Consider the following 25971-nt stretch of genomic DNA (forward strand, 5'->3'; position numbering starts at 1 on the left):
CCTCCCCTCTCCCTCCTCCCTTCCTTCCCCTCCCCTTCCCCTTCCTTGCCCTCTCCCTCCCTCCCTCCCCCTCCCCCTTCCCTCTCCCTCTTTCTTCTCCCTCTCCCTCTAGCATTTCCTTAATTTTTCCTCACTTATGTGTTTTTTTTTTTTTTTGCATTGGGGATGAACTCCGTGGTACTCAACCACTGAGGTACATCCCCAGTCCTAGTGACAGGGTCTCACTGAGTTTCTTAGCACCTCACTTTTTTTATGAATGGCTTTGAACTCACAGTCCTCTGCCTCAGCCTCCTTGGCCTATGTGTATGTTTTGTTATGTGAATTAAATAGAGTTGAAAGCAAAAATTACTAAGCTATTGAAGGGGAGGGAAGGTACATTTAATTGTAGAAGTGCTAAAAGAAAAAACTAAGCAGGATGTGGTGGCACAGGCCTGTTGTTATCCCAGCTACTTGAGGCTGAGGCAGGAGGATTTCAAGTTGTGAAATAGCCTGTGCTACTTATGAGACCCTGTCTCAAAAAAAAAAAAAAAAGAAAGATTGGGAAATGTGATAGAGCACTTGCCTAGGATGCACAAAGTCTTGGATTCAATTCCCAGTACTGAAAAAAAAAATAACAGTTCATAACCTCTATGGAAAATGAATAGTAATAAAAAAATGAATAATAAACTAGAAAAAGTGTTTTATTGTATGTACAATAGCAAAAGTTTTAATATGAAATACAGAGCTGATACAAATGGTGTATAGACCAAGGTCATGAATAACCAGTTCACAAGTAAGGAAATATAGGTATTAAAGTACAAACATTAGGTCTTCACCCAGTGTGCTTGCCCATAGCATCTTCCTTCCCATGCAGACTTGGCTTCAGGGTTCCTTGCTACCATGGCCTGTGATAATTGGAATAACTGGCAGAACAGGCCTGGATGATCTAGAAATTTTAGTAGGAAGAACTGAAAAATATGCTGATACTATATCTGGTACCTTAATCTGGGGGAAGATAAAAAATGTTGATTGCACCCTCCTTGCAAGACACGGGAGGCAGAGCACCATCATGCCTTCAGAAATCAACTACCAGGTGAATATCTGGGCTCTGAAGGAAGAGGACTCTACACGCGTCATACTGATGACAGTAGATTCAGCCCAGAGATAACATTATCATTGACCAGTTCATTGACAGGAGCATTCCAAGGCCCCAAAGCTTCTATGATGGAAGTCATTCCTGTGCTAGAGGAGTGTACCATTTTTCATTGGCTAAGCCATTTTGCCCCCCAAGTGAGACAGGTCCTCATAAAAGGATATAAGAAACTAGGACTCTGGTGGCACTCAAAGGAAACAGTAGTCAAAATTGAGGGATCTCGTTTTAGCTCCTGAGCAGAAAGCTTGTGTTCCACAACTGGGTGTGGTGGGGTAGGGGAGTAATTGGAAAGACCTTGAAATAAAATGCCAGTAAAGCCAAAAGTTTACTCTCCTCACTACCATACCTCAGGTAGGGCCCATGGAATGATCAGAAACCTTCCATACACATATGGCACAGTTTGCTGGTTTATTACCAAGATACTTTTCTTCTTTCCTTAGAAGAAAAGAAGACTTTCCAGTCATTTTGGGTATTTTATTTTAACTTGAAGGGGGAAAAGATCTTGGGGAAGACATGAAGCTTTCATGTTCTTGCCTGTAAAAGAAGAAAGAAAAGACATTGCATGTTTTGGAGACTCCACCTGAAAGACTTAGACTTATTCCTGAACACAGAGGAAAAGCAAAATAAACATGGGGGAACTCTTACATTTTTTGGGAAAAAAAAACCCTAGAAGGTAACATTCTCACCTTGCCTCCCCTTTCTAAATTTGCAACAATGAAGGTTGGAGGGTGATATTCACTTTCCTGTGTTGCCAAGAAATATGAGGAAGTAATGGGACACTGGCTTTTATTGTGAATGGGTAAAATCTTTGTGGAGAGCAGTTTGGTAAAAATTCATCAGAAGGCTTAGAAATACTTATGCACTTTGTTGGGTACTCCTAGGAATTTCTCTAAAAAATTCTGAAAATACATATAAAAAATTATGAAGAGGAATATTTAATAGTTATTGTTAGTTATAATAACAGGTATACGAAACTATCCAACAATTGGAGGTCAATTATGGTTTAATTAGATTGTAAAACAGTCAGCTGAGGATCATGTTTTCATGTAATATTAAATGTCCTAAAGAAATGGTTGCTGTATGATATGAAATGGAAAAAAGTAATTTCCAGTACTAGTTTTGTTTTAAAATGCTATGCAAATGTAAAAAGACTAGAATGAAATATTACATACTATTTTGTTATTGTAGTTGGGCGAGGAATACTAAATATTATTTTTAAATTTTCTTTGTATATTCACATTTTTGTGCAATTATTATAATAAAATAATAAAGTCATAAAAGTAATTACAAACATCATTAGACTTTGTACTAGTATTGTATAATGTGATTGTCATAATACATAAACCATCATCACTCATAACTTTTGGAACATGCTAATTTGGAAAGTCAGCTAATTTTTCTGAAACGGGGAAATATAATAATAGAATCAAGTAATAAGGGACATCAGTCAAACACTTAGTAATTGGATTCCAAGGAGGGAAGAAAGTGGGGCACAAGCAATTTTTGAAGACCTAATGGTAAGAATGCTCCAGGAGCCCTGTGAATAAATGTCTAGCAGAAAATTACTTCTTGGCACATGATAATAAAAGTGGTAAAAACTAAAGCAAAGAGTAACAGAAAAGCAGAAGATTGGTTGGGGAATAAGGGATGCCCCGCTTTGTTACTAGCAATTTACACTGAAGGAATGTTAAATTAAAATGAGTTATTTTGGAAGAAAAATAATTTCAGATGGAAGCTTGAAGCGGTGCTGAACAGATGCAAATTCTTAGAAGATGCAAATAAGTACATAAGTCTAAGTGCCTACTATTTACAGCAGCAACAAAAATGTCATGTAAGGTGAGGTCAGGGCAGTAATTGGGGTTAGTGTTCTGAATTCTTTGATAATTAGGAAAAAAAAGATAAGACAGAAAATTCCAATTTGGGAAATTAAGCAGTACATTTTCAACTAGCACACAAGTGAAGGAAGAAATTATGATTCCATTTAGAAAGCCATTTGAGCTGATAACAAAAATACTAATTTTAATACTTGTGGGATATAGCAAAAGCTGTGAATAAAAGGAATTTATGACCTTACATTAATCTGTTAGAAGAGAAAGATGATGAGAACAACCAGTATCCATCTCAAGAAGTTCCTCTTTTAAAGAGAAACACATAGGAAGAACATTTATACCAGAATTGACTTAAAAAGATGTCAGTTTTTTGATAGTACTGGGGATTGAACCCAGGCGTGTGCTCTACCACTGAGCTGTATCTGACCTCTTTTTAAAATTTTAATTTTGAGTCAGAGTCTCACTAATTTTCCCAGATTTACCTCAAATTTGAGATCCTCGTGCCTCAACCTCTTAAATAGCTGGGATTATAATTGTGTGCCAGGATGCCTAGCAGAAAATGTCAATTTAGTGCAAGTGTTTTGGTAATTTCCTTCATCTTAGAACATCCTGATTTCTTTCTCTCTCTGTGTCTGTCTGTCTGTCTCTGCCTTTTTTTTTTTTTTTTTAGGGATGCTGGAGATTGAACCCAGTGCCTCGTGTATGTGAGGCAAGCACTGTACCAACTGAGCTATATCCCCAGCTCTCTTCCTTTATTTTATTTTTTTGTAAATATTTTTTTTTAGTTGTAGATGAACACATATTCTTTATTTATTTTTTATGTGGTGCTGAAGATCGNATTTAGCATGACCCTGTCTCAAAATGAAAAATAAAAGGATTGCTGATATAACTTACTGCCCCGGGGTTCAATCCCTGGTAACCCCTGACCCCCCCTCACTCCCCCAAAAATATCCTATGGAAAATGTAGACTCTGTAGGGTTTTTTTAAAGCAGGATTTGACCTTATTAGGTTCAAGTCACAAGTTTCTGTTCATCTTCTGTGCACTATAATTCCAATATCTAGTTTTCAGATCCTTTGCATGGTTACTTGGATCTGCCCTGCATTTGTGTCACCTTGTGGCTACTTTATGTGTTTGGTATTGGTATACTTGATAGTAATGTTGGTTAGGGTCAAATCCACAGATGTATAGCACTGGGTGACCCCAGGAGTAAAGTAGAACTTCATGATAAGCTGGATGCAGTGGCACACACCTGTAATCCTAGTTACTTAAAGAGGCTGAGGCAGAGGATTACAAGGGCTGGAAGCCAGCCAGGGCAATTTGGTGAGACCCTGCCTCAAAGTAAAATAAAAAAGTGCTGAGAATGTAGCTCATTGGTAAAGTACCCTGGGGGATTTGGGGAGGGGAGAGAAGAAGAACAACAACTGTATGGTATCACTTTTTTAAGCTCTCTTTTCTCTGCGAGGTCCCTGATACTTTTTGTTTTGTTTTGTTTTTTGTTTTTTGAGCAGGGGAGAGTACCAGGAATTGAACCCAGGGACGCTTAAGCACTGAACCAGATCCCCAGCCTTTTCAAAAATATTTTATTTATAGACAAGGTCTTGCTGAGTTGCTTAGGGCCTCCCTAAATTGCTGAGTCTGGTTTTGAACTCTCAATCTTCCTGCCTCAGCCTCCCAAAATGTTGGGATTACATGCGTGCGCCACTGTGCCCGGTCTCTGACACTTTTGGAAAAACTGTGTAGAGATTCCACAGAAGATTAGAAATGGAACCACCATATAACACAGCTACTAGAAACTCCTCCTAGAAACCCTTTCTTGTAATCTGGCTAGAAAACTGGGTTTTTTATTTTTATCTTATTTTTAAAAATCTTTTTAATACATCATAATTATGCATAATATTGGGGTTCATTTTGATGTAATCATACATGCATGAAATGTAATTTGTTCTACTTTAGTTCCCAATATTTTCTTTTTCCTTTCCCTCTTTCCTCCTTGATTCCCTTTTCTCTACTGGTCTTCCTTCTTTTGATTTAGCTCTTCCCCCCCTCCCCCCCCCAATTAGTGCTTTATAGATACACACATGAAGGTGAAAATCACTATGGTATATTCCTGTACGTATGTACATAGCATAATTTGGTCAATTTCATTCCATAGTTCCTCTTCTTTCCCATTCCTTTTCCTTCCTCCTTAACCCTTTTTCTCTACTCCACTGGTTTGCCTTCTGTTTTCATGGGGCACCCCACCCACTTTTCCTTATTTTGCTCTTGCTTCCTTCCGCATGTGAGAGAAAATGTTCCGTCTTTGACTTTCAGTCTGACTTAATTTCACTTAGCATGATGTTCTCCATTTCCATCTATTTATACCAGCAAATACCATAACTTCATTCTTTTTTATGACTTAGTAAAACTCCATTGTATATCCTTACCACATTTTCTTTATTCATTCATTTGTTGATGGACACCTGGACAGGTTCCATAATTTGTGAATTGCACTATTGTGAATTGCACTGCTATATACACTGATGTTCTTGTATCAGTATAATATGTTGATTTTTGTTCTTTTGGATAAATATTAAAAAGTGAAAGTAGGGCTGGGGATGTGGCTCAAGCGGTAGTGCGCTCGCCTGGCATGCGTGTGGCCCGGGTTCGATCCTCAACACCACATACAAAGAAAGATGTTGTGTCCGCTGAAAACTAAAAAATAAAAATATGAAAAAAAAAAAAAAAAGTGAAAGTAGCTGTGTCATGTGGTGGTTCCATTTCTAGTCTTCTATGGAATATAGCTTTTCAAAATGGTCATACTGATTTGCAATCCCACCAGCAATTTATTTTTTGGTACTGGGGATTGAACCTCATGGTGCCTGACCACTCAGATACATCCCCAATCCTTTTTATTTTTAATTTTGAGACAGGATCTGCTAAGTTGCATAGGGCCTCATAAGTTGTTGAGTCTGGCCTTGAACTTTTGAGTGATCTTTCTGCCTCAGACTCCCCACTTGTTGGGATTACAGATATACGTCACTATACCTGGCCTCTCACTGACAAATTTATAATTATACCCTTTTCCCCACATCCTCGTCAGCATTTATTATTATTAATTAATTAATTAATTATTATTATTATTCTTTTTTAAAAAATTTACATATGTATGTTTTTTTTTTAGTTGTTGCTGAACCTTTATTTTATTCATTTATTTATATGTGGTGCTGATAATCGAACCCAGTGCTTCACATATGCTATGCTAGTGTTCTCTCACTGAGCCCCAGCCCCTCTCCAGCCCTTTTTTTTATTTTTTTTGAGACAGAGTCTTACTAAGTTGCTGACACTGGCCTCAAACTTGGGATCCTCCTTATTTAGTCTTCCAAGTCAGTAGTGAATATTCGAATTATTAATTTTAGCTTTTTCGATTTATTTTTGCTTCAGTATATGTCTGTTTGGGATTGAGGGAAGAAGATCTGGGTTGAAAATTCTCTGGATGTGTATGTTTTGTATGTAACTATTAAGACAATTATTAAATACAATTACATATGTAATTAAAAGGATAGGAAGTTAAAATAAGTAATAATTTATTATTATATACTTATTTCTCAGGTCTTAGAAAAATACCCCAATACACCTATGAGTCATAAAGAAATTCTTCAAGTTATCCAGAGAGAAGGACTAAAAGAAATCAGGTGAGTTATTTAAATATTATTAGCAACAATTATAATACTTGATTGGAATATTTGATAGTATATAGTAGTGTACTTTAGTCCTCAAGGTTGACTAGTTAGTACTAAGTGCTTTGTTAACTTCTTGTTGTATTCAGCTGTCAGATCATTGTGAAGTTTTTAAATTATAACAGTTATAAAAACAAAAAAGTAAATCAAAAAAATTCTTAATGAGAAAGACGGTAGCTGTTTTCAAGTCCATGCACTTTAATTCTCAGGGAGGCCTGGAGCCATCTTTAAGCCTTCATCTATCAATTCAGACTTTTCATTTAATATGTTTGGTCATTAGCAGGTAAAAATTACTGTGACTTAAGAGAGAATGCTAGAGGTAGACGTTCTAGGAAGGAATAACATTAGCCAAAAAGAATAAAATAGGGACTGGGGAAATAGCTCATTGGGTAGAATGCTTACCTTGCATGTTCAAGGCCTTGGGTTTAATTCCCAGCATGCATAAATAAATAAATAAATAGAAAAAATATAATGTACTAGATGTGTCAGATAAAATTCTTAGCTTGGTATGGTGACTCATGTCTGTAGTCCTAGCTACTTGGGAGGCTGAGGCAAAGGAATCATTTGAACTCACAAGTTTGAGACCAGCTTGGGCAGCTTGGAACAACCCTATGTCCAAAAACAAAAATTAAAAAATCTTTTTATGTTTAAATACATAGATGGGGCATAGATAGCATCAAAGATAACATATACTTTTAGTTTCTTAGATACATATTGCAATAGCACATAACAGTTACTGTTCATAATCAAGACCCTCTGTCTTAAGAAATGTTGAAATTATGTTGTTTGCTTTGCTTAGTAAGACAAATGCGGCAATCTTTTTTTTTTTTTAATATGTATTTTTTTAGTTACAGGTGGACAGAATGTCTTTATTTTACTTTATGTGGTACTGAGGATTGAACCCAGTGCTTCATGTGTGCTAGGCAAGCGCTCTACCTCTGAGCCACAACCCCTTTTATTAGAAAGATTTTCATTATGGTAGGAAGTTTGCTGTGCTTTGAAACTACTTCTAGTGTTTTTCAACTATGGATGGTATTGTGTAACACCATTAGGGTAACATAGTATGTTGGGAGTCCTATTTTTTGATAATCACAGTGATTGGTGAGGGGATTACACTGTGATATTTAAACAGTAGATAACAGGGATACTAAATATTTGGTACTGCACAGTCCATATTGAGTAGTCATTCATTTCAGATGCCAGTAGTGTTTCCATTGAGAAACAGTGGCCTATGGGTAGATATTTGCAAATGGACAACAATTTTTTTTTTTTTTTTTTAAATATTTATTTATTTTTTAGTTCTTGGCGGACACAACATCTTTGTATGTGGTGCTGAGGATCGAACCCGGGCCGCACGCATGCCAGGCGAGCGCGCTACCGATTGAGCCACATCTCCAGCCCCAAATGGACAACAATTTATTTCTTTCTTCGCCCCCCTTTCTTTTGTTGCCCCTCACCCCCCACACCCAGACCAAACTCAGGCATTGCACATGCTAGGCAAGTTCTGTGCCACCAAACTAAATCCACAGCACCTTTTTGGGGCGGTGAGGGGGGTGGGCACTGGGGATTGAACCCAGTGGTGCTCTACCACTGAACTATATTCTCAGCCCTTTTTCATTTTGCAACAGGGACTTTATAAATTGTCCAGCCAGGCCTTGAACTTGTGATCCTCCTGCCTCAGCCTCCCAAGTAGCTGGGATTACAGGTGTGTGACATTGCACCCAGCAGCATATTTCTTGATTAATAACCATTTCATATACTAGATTTTACTTGTCATTGTTTTTTTCTTTAACATGAAGTTCTACTTGAGTTTTTAAAATTGGCTTTTCTTTTCTAAAGCAGTTAATTTTTTTGGTTGTTTTAATTTATTGCCAAATTTCAGTAGGCAGTAAATAAATTAGGTTTGCTTTATGGTTATGAAAGGAGGAAATATGAATGATCATATCCTACTTTATATAACATGTTCCTAAAAACGTTGAGTATAAGCATGCATGAATTAAAACATGAAAATGCATTTGAAAAATTAGCTTTTCAAAGTCTCTTTTGTAATCAGTTAAAAAAATGATCACTCTTAATTTATTAGCATAATATTTCTAAATTTTATTTGAATTAGATTTATTAGATTAGGGCTAATTCAGAAAAAGATTTGATCACAGAGCTGGGGTTGTGGCTCAGTGGTAGAGCACTTGCCTAGCATGTGTAAGGCCCTGGGTTCAATCCTCAGCATCACATAAAAATAAAATAAAGATATTGTGTCCATCTACAACTAAAAAATAAAATATTAAAAAAAAGATTTGATCATAGATCAATTAATACTAAGCTACAGGAGAAGATAATAGTATTTTTGTGACTGAGAAATTTTGTTAAGGTATTCTAATATCCTTTAATAGCACTGTTGGATCGCACAGAGTGGGAATGGGTAGGAGATTTTGTTTCTTTTTATAAATTTAGATTTTGATACATACCAGGCAAATACACCAGGAAATCTGATATATAGAGAACAAGCTCCAATAATCTCTTTGGTCTGAAATTGCATTGCAGTGTCATACAAGTCTAATGTAGTAATGCTCTAGGACTTTAAACTTTCCATTATCATTTCTAGAGGGAGTCAAGATTAGTGAATAAGTAAAGAATAGTAATAAATAAATAGAAAAGGAGAAAAAGGAATTTCTTATATTTTTGGTATGCATCAAAATTGTGGAGTAATTAGAAATGTCTTTGGCTTCACGTGTTAACAGTTTACAAGTAGTTCTTCTTGGTTAAACTCTGATGATGTGGTTAGATAGTTTTGTGACCATAAAGCAGTTCTTTCAAGGTCATCTGTGACTTACTTTTACAAAATCAATTGGATTTTAAGTTCTTGCCTCTTTTACTTCTCAGAATTATTATTATTATTATTATTACAGTGTAGTACTATTTCCTTCTTGAAACTTGTTACTTTAATTGATACCACAAGCTTTTTTACTTTTCTTTCCTCTTTGGAGTTTTTTTCCTTAATGTTTGTTTTTTTCTGATAACCTCCTCTCCAAGTTGAGTATATTTCTGTCTATTCTCATAGTTTTATATATCTTTTATGTTTTGTCATTTTCAATTTTGTAGGGAATTTACATCAATCTCAGCCTTTGTACATGAGGACCACTTAGCTTTATTTGTGAGGTTAACTCTTTAGGCAATCAGTTTGAAATTTTCATTTTTAAAGAATTTTGACTGACTTTGTAGTCTAGATCACATATTCTTGTTTTAGTTTATTATAGTATTTCTTGTTCTTTATAGCACTAAGGTTTAAAATGATAAGTTTTTGTAATTTTAAAGAAAAGTCATTGCTTGGGATATAGCTCAGTGATACAGTGCTTACCTAACATGTGCAAAGTCCTGGGTTCCATCCCCAGCATCACCACCAGAGAGAGAGAGAGAGAGAGAGAGATATCCATCCATACATTAAAGTAGTTCTGTGAGGATAGTGATATTATCTCTTCTTTTTGTGTATTGCCATAGTAGGCATTGAAAACTTGTTAATGAGTATATGAAAATATCAATGGTTAGAAGATTATATTCAAATGTAGTAAATAGCTTTTCTTGCTGCAATCAAGTGTCAAGTCTTATAATCTTTACAGTTTTTAGAGAGATTATAGAATGAAACACAGAGTATGCTTATTGAAAGTGTGCTGCTACTTGTTTTATTTTCATTCCTTAGACCCCAGTATATCTTTTATGTCTTTTCACTTTGTATTTTTCCCTCTGCTCCCACATTTTAAAGAATCTCTTTGATTCTGATTATTGTTATATTTTAGAATATATTAAAGTGAAAACAACCCAAATGTCCATTAACAGATGAATTGATAAACAAAATGTGCAATATACATGCAATGGAATATTATTCGGCCTTAAGAGGAAATGGAATTTTTTTTTTTTAAGAAGTGAAATTCTGATATATCCACGCATGTGGATGAACCTTTAAAACAAGCTAAGTGAAATAAGTTATCCAAAAGTACAAATATTGTATGAGTCAGTTATATGATATATCTAGAATGGGTACATTTACAGAGTCAGAAAATAGAGGTTAACAGGTACTGGTATAGGGAGTTACTGTTAATGGGTACAGAGTTTCTGGTTGAGATTATAAGAAAGTTCTGGAAATTGACAGTAATTATAGCTGTACAACATTGCAAATGCCTTTAACATCATTGAATTGTACTTAAAAATGATTAAAAAATGGTCACTTTTATGTTATATTGGGTTTTCTGCAATCACCAAGCAAGTATTAAAAAAGAAGAGATTAGGCAGGCACGGTGGTGCATGCCTGTAATCCCAGCAGCTCGGGAGGCTGAGGCAGGAAGACCGACAGTTCAAAGCCAGCCTCAGCAAAAGTGAGCACCTAAGTACCTCAGTGAGACCCTGTCTCTAAATAGGGCTGGGGATGTGGTTGAGTGCCCCTGAGTTCAAGCCCCAGTACTAAAGAAAAAATAAGAGAAGAGGTTAACTCCTGACTGAGAAAGAGTGAGGTACTAGTGACTTTAAGAAGTTAGGTGGGGGGCTGGGGATGTGGCTCAAGCGGTAGCGCGCTCGCCTGGCAAGCGTGCGGCCCGGGTTCGATCCTCAGCACCACATACAAACAAAGATGTTGTGTCCGCCGAAAACTAAAAAAAAAATAAACACTAAAAATTTCTCTCTCTCTCTCTCACTCTTTCTTTAAAAAAAAAAAAGAAGTTAGGTGGTAAGATTGAAAATTGTTACCAAAGTGTGGAATTTTGAATGAGTTAATTAGAAATAGCTATCCCTTTTAGAAGAAAGTTTTATAATATTTAAATATCTTTCTATAACTGTTAAACTTAGCATTTTAAAAATATAGGGAAGAAAAAGTCCTAAAAGTTTTCCCCTCAAAATAATCTATGACTATGTACTTGATTATATTCTTTTTATAGTGTAATATGCATCCCTTTTAAAGATAATTTAGAGTTTCCCATAGGAGTCAAATCTTTTCATTTTTGATAGGGGGGGCTACTAGGGATTGAACTCAGGAGCACTCAACCACTGAGCCACATCCCCAGCCCTATTTAGTATTTTGTTAAGAGACAGGGTCTCACTGAGTTGCTTAGCGCCTCACCTTTGCTGAGGCTGGCTTTGAACTCATGTTCCTCCTGCCTCAGCCTCCCACATTGCTGGGTTTACAAATGTGCACCACTGCTCCTGGGTAGGAGTCATAAATCTTGTTTTGTTTTTTTCTCCGGGGGCATGGGAGATTGAATCCAGGATCTCCTGCATGTTAGGTAAGCACTCTGACTTTGAGCCTCACCCTCATATCCCCTCTAAGAAGAGTCATATAGAAGAGAAGATACAGATTTGGTGTTTCAGGTCAAATTGGACCTGATTTAGGACAGGTGAGATTAAGGCTGATTCTGGTATACTTAGTAGTCAGAGTGAATGGTGGAAGTATTCTGAAGTAGTCTAATTTTGTTTGGAACAGATAAAACATCACTGATAATGTAGATAGATGCTTTATCTGTGGTTTTTGTTATTTGTACATAAAAGAAAAGTTAATTTCTATGCTATTTACCATGTAACAGTTATTTTAGAAAATCATTAAATAGTTTATAATTTGTTGAAAAACTTTTTAAATACACCTCATGTTCAGTTTAAAGATAGCTCCATGTTGAGTTTCTATGGCTATACTGTAGCCTGTCATTTCTCTTAAATAAATCCCAACAGTGACATGGCAGAAATTCCCTAGGGTTGAGCTCTTCAACAGGAGTTATGTATTCCAAATTTGAAGTACTGTTAGAACCTTTAAAGATTTTTTGTACCCTTTTGTATATCTGGTTTTATCTAGACAGTTTCCTTTTTTTTTTTTTAAGAGAGAGAGAATTTTTTAATATTTATTTTTTAGTTTTCGGCGGACACAACATCTTTGTTTTGTATGTGGTGCTGAGGATCAAACCCGGGCTGAGCGTGCTACCGCTTGAGCCACATCCCCAGCCTGACAGTTTCCTTTTTTGAAAAAAATAAAATTATCATTGGGTAGAAATTTCATTTTAAATCATAAAGTTGGATTAAGCTTGAAATTCTTGGAGCCTTCCATCATCAAACCACAAACTATGGATCAGAATGATTTGTGTTCTTGTTTTGTTTAGAATAGGATTGTAGATTTTGGTGTGTAGCTTTTTTTAGCCAGTCATTTCATTCATTCATTTTTGTGGCACTAGGAATTGAACACAGGTGTGTTCAAACCTGTAAATAAATTTTTTCACCCTGTAAATAATTTTTAGACAAGTTATCACTAATTTGCTAAGGCTTGCTTCAAACTTGTGATCTCCTGTCTCATGAGGCTTCCCAGGTTGCTGGAAATTACAGATGAGCGCCACCGCTCAGACCAGTCAGTCATTTCCAAGGCTGACCTAGAACTTGAGCTCCTCTTATCTCAGCCTCCCTCTGGGTTTATAGACATGTGCCATGAGGTCTAGCCTGGTCAATCATTTTAGAAGTGCGTAAGGGGGATTATCACAAATAGTCTCGTATAGGTCATTTACCACAGTTTTATAATTACATATTTGGAACCTTACTGTGACTAAGTTTATAGTTGGAATTTTGTTCTTGGTATTAGTAAGCTAAGTGGATGTGATTAGAATACAAAAAGTAGTTTGAATCCATTGGCAAGGTGAAATGTTTAAACATGGACCTGTCCAAATGAGTTACTGATCCTCATAGGGAAATAATATACCTCCCTTGGAAATTTGCATCTGATGATTAACAAGATGATTTGTAGTATGGCTTATATTTCAGGTAAAGCTTTATAGACATCTTTATGAAGAATAGGCTGTGGCAGGAGTTGAAGGTATTAAGGCGACTAATGAGGCTATTGTATTGTAGATTAGGCAAGATATAGTGGTGGTTGGACTTAGGTGAAGATAAGTTTGATCTGGAGAGAGTGGAAAGATTTGAGATGAAATGTTTTGGGGAGAATACACAGGATTATTCTGATGGCTTGGCTATGGGAGGTAAAATAAAGGAGGAAAAGAAAAATGATTTATAGGTATCTTGATTGAACAGTTGCAATTTACTGTAGTGAAGATCTGAGGGTTAAACTGGTAATGTCAGGGGGTTGATTAAATATTCATTGAGGGTTTATTTTGCCCCCCAATGTTTTGAGACCCATTGAGGGGTAAGTAGTGATATTCAAGTGTAGGGAAATGATTTTGTTAAAAATATCAAGTCAGCAATTAAAGGGTAGCAGTCATCTGGGCATAGAATATCTATCTTTAAAGATTAGTATCTAATTAGATAGTTCCTGATGGGTTACAGATCTAGGAAAATTTTTCATTTTGTGATGATATACTTGCACATTTGTTTTTTTAAGTTTATTTTTTAATAGTATACTATAATTATACATAATAGTAGGAGTCATTCTGCCTACACATTTGTTGCAGACATAGGTTTATAAGTTAGGTACCAAAGATACTCTTTTAAAATGTAAATTTTTTACTTTTGGAAAAATTCAAACTAAAAAGTATAAATCCTCCATCATAAATTATAGATAGTCTTCCTACTCCACATTATTTTGAGGTAAGTCACAGGCATTATATGATTCAGACATTATCTAATAGATAAATATTCAGAGGCTATTTGTATGCAATTTAGATATTTTGGCTTATCAAAAATAGACCGACTAAACATTTACTTTCAACAAATACTGTTGACAACACACATAATGAGTGGCATATAAAACAGGAGTTTCTATATTGAAGCCATTTCTGCTAAACCTTTATGGTTACCACTCCTTTACCGTTATCTATAGATGAGATGCAGAACAGGTTTTCCCGCCTTCATCAACTATGGCTGCCATTAATGTCTGCAGATATGTTTCTACAACAGTAAGTGTAGGAGGACTTCAAGTCTTCTGAAATGGCCATTATCTTTAATTCTTTTCTCCCCCATTGGAATTTTTGTGACCTGTTTTGCTCATTTTATTAGTTATACAGTATTATCTTGACTCTTATATCTGCTAAGTAGATATTTTAGGAAGGAAGAAGTATTCAGTTCCTGAGACAGTATTGTCTTACTATTTCTTGATTTTTCATTTATGAGTAGAAGTGAAAAGGAATTAGGAAGATTGTTTGTGAATTTTGTCATCCACAAATTGAGCATTTTCTGAATTAGACCCTTCATAAATGATTCTAAGATTACATGGTATATAATTAATAATTTTGATGTGGCATTTATTTGAATCTGCACACACAAATTGGTATGGTAAGTTATGTAGCTGATGAATGAATATGGTCAGCTTCCTACCTTCTCAATTATGTTGATTTTTTTTTTTTTTTTTACTTATTTGTTACTTCTGTTGCAAGTCAAGGAGTGTTTAAAAGCATACTTCTTTTTAAAAAATGATCCAAAAAAGAAGGTTATGTGTGAGTTATATAGGTAGTACTGACAAGTTTGAGAATAAATAGATGACTTGAACATGCACTGGCCAATAAACTGTACCTAGTTTTTTTTTTTTTTTTTTTTTTTTAAGTTTTTAAAATTTGTTCTTTTTTGGTTATACATGAGCGTAGAATGTATTTTGACATATCATATATACATGAAGTATAACTTCCCAGTCTTCTGGTTGTAAATGATGTGGAGTTATACTGATTGTGTATTCATATATGAACATAAGAAAGTTAGGTCCGTTTCATTCTACTCTCTTTCCCATTCCTATTTCCCCTACCTTTCCCTACTCCACCCTGTCCAATCCAGTGGATCCCCCTGCCCCCATTGTGGATCAGCATCTTCATATCAGAGAGAACATTTGGTCTTTGGGTTTTTGGGATTGGCTTATTTTACTTAGCATGGTAATCTCCAGTTCCATCCATTTACCTACAAATGCTATAATTTCATTCTTCTTTATGACTGAGTAATATTCCATTGTATATATGGAATTATGCATTCATCTTAAACTCTATCTAATTATAACATGATACCTTTGAACAATACTCCAAAATGGATCATCTCTGTAGCAGTCCTCATCTCTTCCTCTCCCACGTTTTCCCCACATCAGTCATATTATTTCAGTTGTAGAATATTGCAGATGGAAAAAGTTGTTATAGTTTACATCTCATTTTATTATTGGAGAAATAAGGATGGGCACAGTGGCATATGCCTGTAATTCCAGCTACTCAGGAGGCTAAGGCAGGAAGATTACAAGTTCAGACAAGCCTCATCAGTTTGGACCCTGTCTCAAAATAAAAAAGGCTGGGGATATAGTTCAGTGGTAGAGCACCCCTGGGTTCCATCTCTAGTATTGCACCAAAATATATACATACATACCCATGGATTGAGATTTAACAAGGGTTATACAACTAGCTTAGTGAAACTAGCAATCTAGGCTTGTTGTTTGTGGTTTTTGTTCTTTTAGTATGTGCTTGCTTTTCTGATTAGTATATTGGCTTTATTATTTTTCAAATCAGACTTAACATTGTGTGCTGCCATAACAGCTTTAGGTTAATTTTTGTGTAATTACAAATTGTTTTTTGGATTAAATAGATCTTTATGTATTGCTGTTTAGCAGAGCTCAAAATTGTTGCCTTGTAATTTTTTCTCATGTTTCAGTGTTCCAACCAAAGCAGTAAGCTCCTATAGGGTTGTGATTGTAAAGAACTCTGGGAACCATCCATCAAAGACCATGCCCAATAAACATACTGAAATATTAACTTTTTTGGGGGGGGATCTCTCATCTTATTAGAATATTTATGAAAAAATCTCTTATGCTATTTAAGGTGAAATGTTTTGTTTTACTTCCTACCAAAAAAATAATCAAAATACCTAATCCCCACCCCCCATTATGGAAAAGTATTCAAAGGAAATAAAGCCTACATTCTCATTACTTGTCGGCAGAAATCATTATCCCTGCAGAGTAGGTCATTTGATTGTTTGTTCTGGTGAAATGCCTTGAAGTGGTTTCTTTAGAGAGCTCAGTTTAAGAATTAAGAACATTTTAAAATTAAGTTGATATCATGTTTGTCTAAGGTTAGCTGATACCTTTGTGGTTAAGCCTGCATCTTCTGATCACTAGTGTAGTCTTCTTTCCAGCTTGCAAAGCTGGTAGAGATGTCAAAAAGAATAATATTGAAAACACAGAAACAGTAACTTGGGTGTTGACAGAAAAAGTAGTCATATCCATTGTTATTTGGAGGGACAAGTTCTATTACGGATCAAAGGGAAGCTAATAAACATTAGAGTCCATAGCTGATGGCTTTATGATGGCTCCTGGAAACTGAAACGCATGGAAAGAATATTAAAGAATGGAAAATACTCATCGTATCCACATCCAAACTGCTCTAATAGGTTTATTCTGTCACATAGTAAAAATTTTGCAACTATTTTCTGGAGTGGATTAGATGCTTCAGCTGAATATAATCTTGTACTTTTAGACAGTAGTATTTGGGCTAACTTGTAAATTTTAAGAAATGAATGTTTTATATAGTAAAATGGGGGTGGAGGGATTATGAATATTGCTGGGAGGGCACGGGACAGTTTATTTTTTTGGCATTGTTGTTGCTTTGTAAAGAGAAATTAAATACTCTTTTTCCCCCCTCCTTTCATTTTCTTGGGATGCATTCCAACTCCAGAAGGTAAGAAGTACTACTTTATTCTAAAGAAATATTATGCAGCTATACAACATTCTTAAAGTTTAATTGATCTTACCTTTGGATGCATGATTTTTAATTTATAAAACTAAATAATTAACACAGAAACTAATAGTGATATTATTATGTAAATTTTTATTAATAATATGCTTGTTTATCCCTTGTGCTTTAAAGTCATTATTTGGTCATAATTTTAGAAATCTAATCTACATTAAGGCTCATTAAAATCATCACTTGATTTACTAGTATTAAAATATCTAATAAGATTGATAATGAAAATATTTAAGAGATTGGAAATGTGTATGTTAAGATTTGCTTTTTGGCTATAAGATTGAAAATGTAAATGCTTGGATTGATTTAGAGAAAATATTGGTAAATCTTCTACAGGAATGATACTTATTTCAAATGATCACGAGAGCATCCGTGTCTCCAAAGAAGGATTGGTGGACTTCAAGAGAGAAGGGGAACTTGGCTCAGGACCAGCAGGATCTTTGGCACACCTGATGTCAAAGAATTGTAGCACATGCCAGTCAAAGGCATAGACAAGTTTATTTAGGAAAATAGATAACTATTCAAGGGAGATTGCGGTGATCTCAAGAGAAAGATGTTTTTGTGGTAAGACAAGGAATACACATTTAAGGGTTAGGATGCAGGCTATCTCTAGAGGGAGAGACAGCTCATGTTGATAGGGTGTGTTAATACTTAGAGGGACTACATGTAGAGCAAGGATGGAGTTTCATAATTTCTTGCCATTTCTCCCTGCACTTGCATATTGCCTTATGTTACTTTTGCAGGGTGTTTCCTTTTAGACTCAGTATCTCTCCTTTTATCCCCAAATTCTTATCTTAAAACCAGACGAGAATAGGTTAAAATTTATAGTCTAAATCCATTACTGAATTGATTTTTTTTTATCTCTGTTGGCATTTTAGATAACCCTCTTTATAGCAGTGCCCATGTTATATCATAGTTATTTATTACAGTTTTCTAACTTGCCTGTGAGACTTGAGAACAGGAACCATATTCATGTATTTTCATATCGCTTGAACATGGCATGCTTGGCTTAGAGTTAGTTGGCTTCTAGCTTAATTAAACTCTTTAAACTCCAGTTAAATTTGTACTCTATTAAGTTCCTTTATAAGAACCTATTTGATTTTGACCAACAGTTTATGAAAGAAAGCTTTCTTTTTTAAAAAAAATTTTAGTTATGTAAACAAAATATCTTTATTTTTTATTTGTTTATTTTTTTATGTGGTGCTAAGGATCAAACCCAGGACCTCACGCATGTGAGGCAAACGCTCCACCACTGAGCCACAACCCCAGCCCTGAAAGAAAGCTTTCTTAAGGTCGTAGCAGAAGTCCTAATTAAAAAGCAGGTAATTTGGGCTGGATTGTGACTCAGTGGTAGGAGCACTTGCCTGGCACATGTGAAGCACTGGGTTTGATCCTCACCTCCATATAAAAATAAATGAATAAAATAAAGATACAACCAAAAAAAATTTTTTTTAAAAAAACTAGGTAATTTTTTGTATGCTTATTGTTTGAAGGGGTTCTTTAGGTGCAGATAATAGGAGCCAAATGTCAACTTAGGCAAATAAGATGTTGGAAGAATGTGGGCAATCTTACATTCTTAAGGAAAGAAATGAGCTCTGAAATTAGGAGAATGAAGGCAGCTTCATAGACCAGATAGGCTAAATAAAATATATAAAATATGTAGCTTAGTGGTAGAGTGCCTCTAGGTTCAATCCCTAGTCACCCCTACACCCTGAAAAAAAGTGGGGGGAAAGAAAGAATGAAAAGAACCTTTAAATGGATTCTCCAAACATTATACAGAACCATATTACAATGTTAGAATAGAATATCGCTTTTGATACATTCTACCATACTTTACTAGTATTCAGTTGAGTGTGTATGGGAGTGAGAACTAATTGGTGGATATGTATGTATTTCCATATGTGTAGATTTGTGTACCTACCACTACAATCAAGATACAAAATACTTCCAACAAGAGTATTTGTCTTTTATTGCTACACCTACCTTCCTTTTGGCTCCATCTCTCCTTCCTCCTTGACATTAATCTGTTCTACATTTCTATATTCTTGACATTCCAAGAATGAAGTTATGTTAAGGCAATCATACAATATGTAGCCATTTTGGGGATTGACTTTTTTCTCCCCCAATTCAATGTAGTTCTCCATGGATTCCTCCAAGTTGTGTGAATACCTCATTTCTTTTTATAGCTGATTAGAATACCATGACTTCTATGAATTCATATCTGTGTATGATTCTAAAACATAAATACTGCTTCTGCTTCCTCACTTTTGAGCAGGAGCTAGTTGATTGAGCAAAGATATTATTATTTTTGGTAGTTGTAGATGGACAGCATGCCTTTATTTGTTTCGTTTTTTATGCGGTGCTAAGGATTCAACCCAGTGTCTTACACATGCTAAGCAAATGCTCTGCCACTGAGCTATATCCCCAGCCCCCTGAGCAAAGATCTTAATGAACTCTTATATCCTCTTTGAGTGAAAACTTATGAATTTCTCCAAGGTCTTTCTATACCAAGAGTTTGTGATTATCTAATCTAAGTGTAATTGAACCTTGTAGTTCTATATATTTACTTAAAAATGGAGAATAGAATCACTGTACTCCTTTTTTTAAAAAAAGTATTTTGTTTTAGTTTTAGTTGTAGCTGGACACAATGCCTTTATTTTATTTTTATGTGGTGCTGAGGATCGAACCCAGGGTCCCATACATGCTAGGCGAGCACTCTACTGCTGAGCCACAACCCCAGCCCCTCACGTACACCTTTTTTCTCTGAACTCTCATCCCTTTCTTGAAACTGTTTTGTTACTGCTAGTTGGCAAGGCATATTTTTAAAATAGTTAATAGCTGGGGAGAAAAAGACAATAATGGGGTGACTAGACGGTTAAGATATGTAGCCCAGTGTTAAGAGGATAGGGTGAGCAAGCAAAATTTCAAAGAATAATTTTTTTGTTTCTGTGACTTTCCTCTTCAGACTAAAACACTCATCCTCCTTATTTGTCCTTTGCCCTTCTGCTGCTCTGTTGGCCTGGAACTTTTCATTTGGGGCACTTCCTCTGTAATGCCTGCTTGGACATTGTCCTGCACACCCTCTCTCTTTTCCTGTCTCCAGTGCTTAAATTCCCATTTGTTTGATGGCATGTTTTGGGAGAAAAACACTGAAAAAACAAATTTACTGAGCTTGATGTTACTTTTTGAATTAAACTTTTTAATTGAAAAACTACATTTATGTTATTTGTTTTTTAAGAGCAGATTAGTTGTAAACCAAAATGAACCTATCATTGGTAGAATTGTATGTAATATGATCCATATAAATACATAGGTTTGATTAAAAGAATGTAGGGGTACCAAATTTTTCAATGCGTTTGAAATCTACAAAGACTATTAAGTAGTTAATTTCTAAACTCACTATTTTCCATAAAGGTGCTCTTTTTTAAAAATTTTTAAATTTTTTTTAGTTGTCAGTGGACCGCTTTCTTATTTATTTGTATCAGTGCTGAGAATTGAACCCAGTGCCTCACACGTGCTAGGCAAGTGCTCTTCCACTGAGCCACAGCCCCAATTCCATAAAGGTGCTTTTGAGTTCAGTTTTTTTTTTTTTTTTAGAGAGAGAGAATTTTTTTAAATATTTATTTTTTAGTTTTTGGTGGACACAACATCTTTATTTTATGTTTTGCTGAGGATCGAACCCAGCGCCCTGCGCATGCCAGGTGAGCACGTTATCGCTTGAGCCACATCCCCAGCCCCGAGTTCAGTTTTTTTTTTTAATATATTTTTCGTTGTAGATGGACACAATGCCTTTACTTACTTACTTATTTATTTTTATTTTATTATATATGACAGCAGAATGCATTACAATTCATATTACACAAATAGAGCACAGTTTTTCATCTCTAGTTGTATACAAAGTAGAGTCACACCATTCATGTCTTCATACATGTACTTAGGGTATGTTTATTTATTTTTATGTGGTATTGAGGATTGAACCCAGTGCCTCATACATGTGAGGAAAGTGCTTCACCATTGAGCCACAATCCCAGCCCAAGTTCAGTTTTATTCTGTGTGTTCTGTTTATAAAGTCAAGTAAACATGCTAGAAAAAAAAAAAAAACTAATTTTGAACAAGATGGAGAATTAAAGTAGGAATTAGGCAGGGTAACCTATTGCAAAGGAGACTATCTCTAGGATTAAATAAATTAGACCGATGGAGTCGCTTAAATTTCTTTATCAAAAGTGTGAAATGGCAACAATAAACATTGGAAGATAGTGGTGAAGTTTGAGACAGATAGTGAAGGTTAATGATATTAAGATTCTTTAGATTGGTTGTTAGCGGGAATGCCAGTCAGGAGACCAAAAATAATCTGGAAAGGAGCAGGGCTTCCTGAGAATTCTTAAAATATTTGAAAGACTGTTATTGGAATAACATAGAAAGAATGTTAAGATTTTTTTTTCTTCATTTTCAAAGATAATTTGTTTCAAGGTCATTTTTGGAAAATTCAGACTGTGGAAAATCACAAAGAGGAAAGATTTTGTCACCTTGTTAACTACTGATTTCCATCATCAAATCAAACCTAGTACATAGAATTATATAGGAAGACAGAGATGGTGTAGCTTAAAGAAGGACTTGTGAGTAATTGGAAATGCTTGAGGGCATAGTAAGTCTCTACCACATCATATGTTTGTGCAAAAGACTAGACTAATTTTTTGTCAGATATATTTTATTACAATTTTAAAAGTTACAGAGTATTGTTGCTGTTTGCTAGGGCCCATCAACTCTCAGTAAAAATCAAAGTCAATTCCTCAGCTTTAGCTTGCTTTGTCTTGTCCATAGTATTCCTCAGTGAAAGGCTCTTGCCAAAACTCTAAACGTCTATTCCTTAGTTTTCTTAATTCTGATCATCAGATTGTAGGCATACTTTAAAAGAAATCCCCACTTCCATCCTTCACAACTATAAACTTCTATCAGATTTTTAATATAACAGGGTAAAATGAACATTTACTGACTTTTATTAAAAGTTACTCTGCTTACTCTACCTTAGGCAAATGTTCTATTATTTCCTACTAATACAGCATGATGGCTATTTCTCCTATACATAAAAACATGCCCTATCAGAGGTAAAGCGCTCCCTAGCATGTGTGAGGCACTGGGTTCAATCCTCAGCACCATATAAAGTAAAATAAAGACATTGGGGGGAAAAAAAAATGGTTATGGGGCTGGGGTTGTGGCTCACCTAGCACGTGCAGGGCCCTGGGTTCGATCCTTAGCACCACATAAAAATGAAGGTATTGTGTCCAAATACAACTAAAAAATAAATATTAAAAAAATGGTTATTTTGCTACAAGTGCTGCTGCATTTACCATTAAATATATTCTTTGTAAACGAGAGGATTAATGATTAACAAATTAGAAAACATAATAGGTTCTAAACCTGAATTTCTGACTTTGTCCAGTTCTTGAATCTATAGCAAAACTGCAAAAGTGACTGAAGTTGTGATATGGGTCACAATTAAATTTGTATCAACTTGCATCATCTGTCAAAAAAAAAAACAGTGAATTTAATCATAAATGATACTGTATAGTGTGTGTATGTGTACCAACAAATTTGGCTCAATTCATTCTTACATTCTTTTTTTTTTAATATTTATTTCTTAGGTGGACATAATGTATATATTTTACATTTATGTGGTGCTGAGGATCGAACCCAGTGCCTTATGCATGCGAGACCAGCACTTTACCACTGAGCCACAATCCCAGTCCCCATTCTTACATTCTTAAAATGTAAGAATATGTACTTCTTGAGGAAGTTTCTACCTTTTTTTTTTTTTTTTAATGCACTTTCCAGTCCATTGCCACATGATAAGTCTTATGTAAATAGTCAGTGAATGAGAAACCAAGGTCAGCTTCTTTTCTCTTACTATTCTCCCACCCCCTACTGGTGATTGAACTCAGCTACTGAGCTACATCCCTGGCCCTTTTTATTTTTTTCTTTTGAGACAGGGTCTCTCTACATCCCTCAATAAGCTACATCCCTGGCCCTTTTTATTTTTGTCTTTTGAGACAGGGACTCTCTACATTTTCCAGGCTGACTTTGAACCTCCAAGTAGCTAGGATTACAGCTGGGTGCCAGTGTGCCCCCTTCCCTTTCTTCCCTTCCTTCTCTTTCCCCTTTTCCCTTTCTCCCTCCTTTATTTCCTTCTTTTAACTTTTTGTGGTATAGTTGATATGCCAAACTTTATTTATTTTCAGTGTACAGTTCAGCTCAGGGATTTTTAATAAATTTACTGAGTTTACAATCGTCTCCATAATCCAGTTTTAGAATATTTTGTCACTCCAATAAAAATTCCTCTAACTCGTATACTGTTAAATTATTTCCTGTTGTGAGCCTTTAAGCTGCTTTCTGTTTCTGTAGATTGACCATATCTGGACATTCTTCAAATGGAATCATATAACATGTGGTTCTTTAAGGTTAATCTATGTTGTAGAATTTATTAGTAAGTACTTCATTCCTTTTTATTGGTCCATATGATCTATATTGTTTATAAACTTTTCTCAGGCATGTAATACTGTTTCTACCTTTTTATTTATCAATTGCTGTGTTGAAAAATTGCAAGAGTAGCACAAAGAAAATCTTTACCTCACTTTGCCTAATATTAATATTTATTGTTTATTCTAATTTGTTCCTGAAATGTCTGAGAAGAAATTGTAGACATGATGCCCCATTTACCTTTCAACACTTGAGAATGCATTTTCTAAAGGAAAGTACATTCTTTTTACATAACCACAAGGTAAATATCAAAATAGTTAATAAGAAATCAATATTGACAAAGTATTATATAGTCAACAGACTTGATAATAATAATTCAGATTTGATAATAATTCTGCTAATTTTCTCATCTAGCATCACATGTTGTGTTTGCATTTAGTTCTCATATCTCTTTATTCTCTTTTGATCTGTCATTCTTTCTTGTCCTGGATTGATTGATTGATTGGTGGTCCTGGAGATTGAGTCTGTCACTTTTTAATTTTAGTTTGATGCAAGGTCTTGCTAAGTTACCCATGCTGTTCTTGAACTTGTTATCCTCTTGCATCAGTGGCCTACGTTGCTGGGATTACAGGTGTGCACCATTTTACCCAGCTTGATCTGAACATTATTTAACATGCCGAATGTTTTGTAGTTTATTCTGCAATTTGATTCTATAATGTTTTCTCATACATTTGGTGGGGCATAAATATCACAGAATTAATGTTTTTTTTTTTTTCTTTTTTTCTTTTTTACTACATCTCATTAGGAGGCACATGATTTCAGTTTACCCTAGTTTGGTAGATAGTAATTTGATCACTTGTGTTATGTGTTATCTACCACATTTCTCCACTGTGGGTACAGTTTTTCCCCTTTGAAATATACTAAGTATCTTATCTAAAGACTTGATTGGGGAATGATCCACTTCCAGGTTCTCATGGTTAGTGGCAGGATTTAGATCCTTCTGGGTTATCCCTGGTTCCTGTTTGTTGGCTGTAGGCTGTCCTGAGTGCCTCCCCATCATAGCTACCTTTTCAAAGCCAGGAAGAGAGAGTTGCCTAGCAACCCTACTGCAGTATTAGGTAAAATGACCACATAAAATAGTGACATACCATCACCTTTGCTAGAATGGAGAAGTTCCTGCCCACACTCAAGAGGGGAAGGGATTACACAAGGGGTGTGAGTACTAGGAAGTAGTAAGAATTGAGGGTCATTTTGGAGTCTGTCTACCACAGCAATCATTAATAATACTTGTCTAAAATTTACTATGGTAGTTACCATATAATAATGATTTTCTAATTACATCATTCCCTTTTGTTGGAATTGTACTACAATGAATTTTTCCTTATTTTTTCCCCACCCAGTCATTGATTTGTCACTTATATCGCTATGAACTCATGAATTTTTATCTTATTCTATGGGTTATTATTTCTACTATGATCATTTATTACTTAAGGATAAGTAGCAGTTTAATCCCTCCCAAGAACAACATTCAGAGAAATCTTTAGTCTGGATATCTAAATACTGAATTATTTTTCCAGTTTATTGTAGATTAAAATATTTTTTAAAGTATTTATTTTTTAGTTATAGGTGGACACAATATCTTTATTTTATTTTTATGTGGTGCTGAGGATTGAACCAAGTGCCTCACGCATATGAGGCGAGCACTCTACCTCTGAGCCACAACCCCAGCCCTATAGATTAAAGGTAAACATGTAAGCCATTCTATCATGGATTTACAAAGCTTTTGTAATTCTTTTTGAAACAGACTTTTTAAAGTTATCACCAGAATGCCAAAAATGCTTTCATGTTGATATTCTGTAAGTGAAAAACTAATTTCCTCCCTCAAGATTATTATCATGTTATTCAAATGAGCAAAGATTTTGGTAATATGATTTAAAACCGCTTAATTTTGAGGGGGTACAGTGGTGCATCCCTGTAATCCCAACAGTTTGGGAGACTGAGACAGGAAGATCACAAGTTTGAGGCCATCCTCAGCAACTGTCACAAAATAAAAAGGAAATAAAAATTTTGGCAAAGCACCCCCTGGTTCAATCCCCAGTACAATGCACAAACACCCCCAAAACAAAATAGAAAACAACCTGATCTC

At 35.2% G+C, this 25971-nt stretch overlaps 1 protein-coding gene and 1 pseudogene across 6 annotated transcripts in view; both read left to right on the forward strand.

Annotated features, from left to right (window-relative positions):
• Asxl2 (ASXL transcriptional regulator 2) overlaps positions 1 to 25971 on the forward strand; it is a 135457-nt gene that overhangs the window by 37916 nt on the left and 71570 nt on the right. For 4 of the 6 annotated variants that reach the window (XM_048804696.1, XM_048804693.1, XM_048804697.1 and 1 more), the window contains exons 2-3: positions 6551 to 6633; positions 15071 to 15073. In XM_048804696.1, coding sequence (XP_048660653.1) covers positions 6551 to 6633; positions 15071 to 15073 — 86 coding nt within the window. Of the gene's footprint in view, positions 1 to 6388; positions 6448 to 6550; positions 6634 to 15070; positions 15074 to 25971 lie in introns of those variants that run through there. The other 2 variants (XM_048804695.1, XM_048804694.1) reach the window with 2 other exon arrangements.
• On the forward strand, positions 535 to 3193 carry LOC125617230 (annotated as a pseudogene).

Source organism: Marmota marmota, unplaced genomic scaffold (genome assembly GCF_001458135.2).
Source record: "Marmota marmota marmota unplaced genomic scaffold, marMar, whole genome shotgun sequence".
Lineage (NCBI taxonomy): Eukaryota > Metazoa > Chordata > Mammalia > Rodentia > Sciuridae > Marmota > Marmota marmota.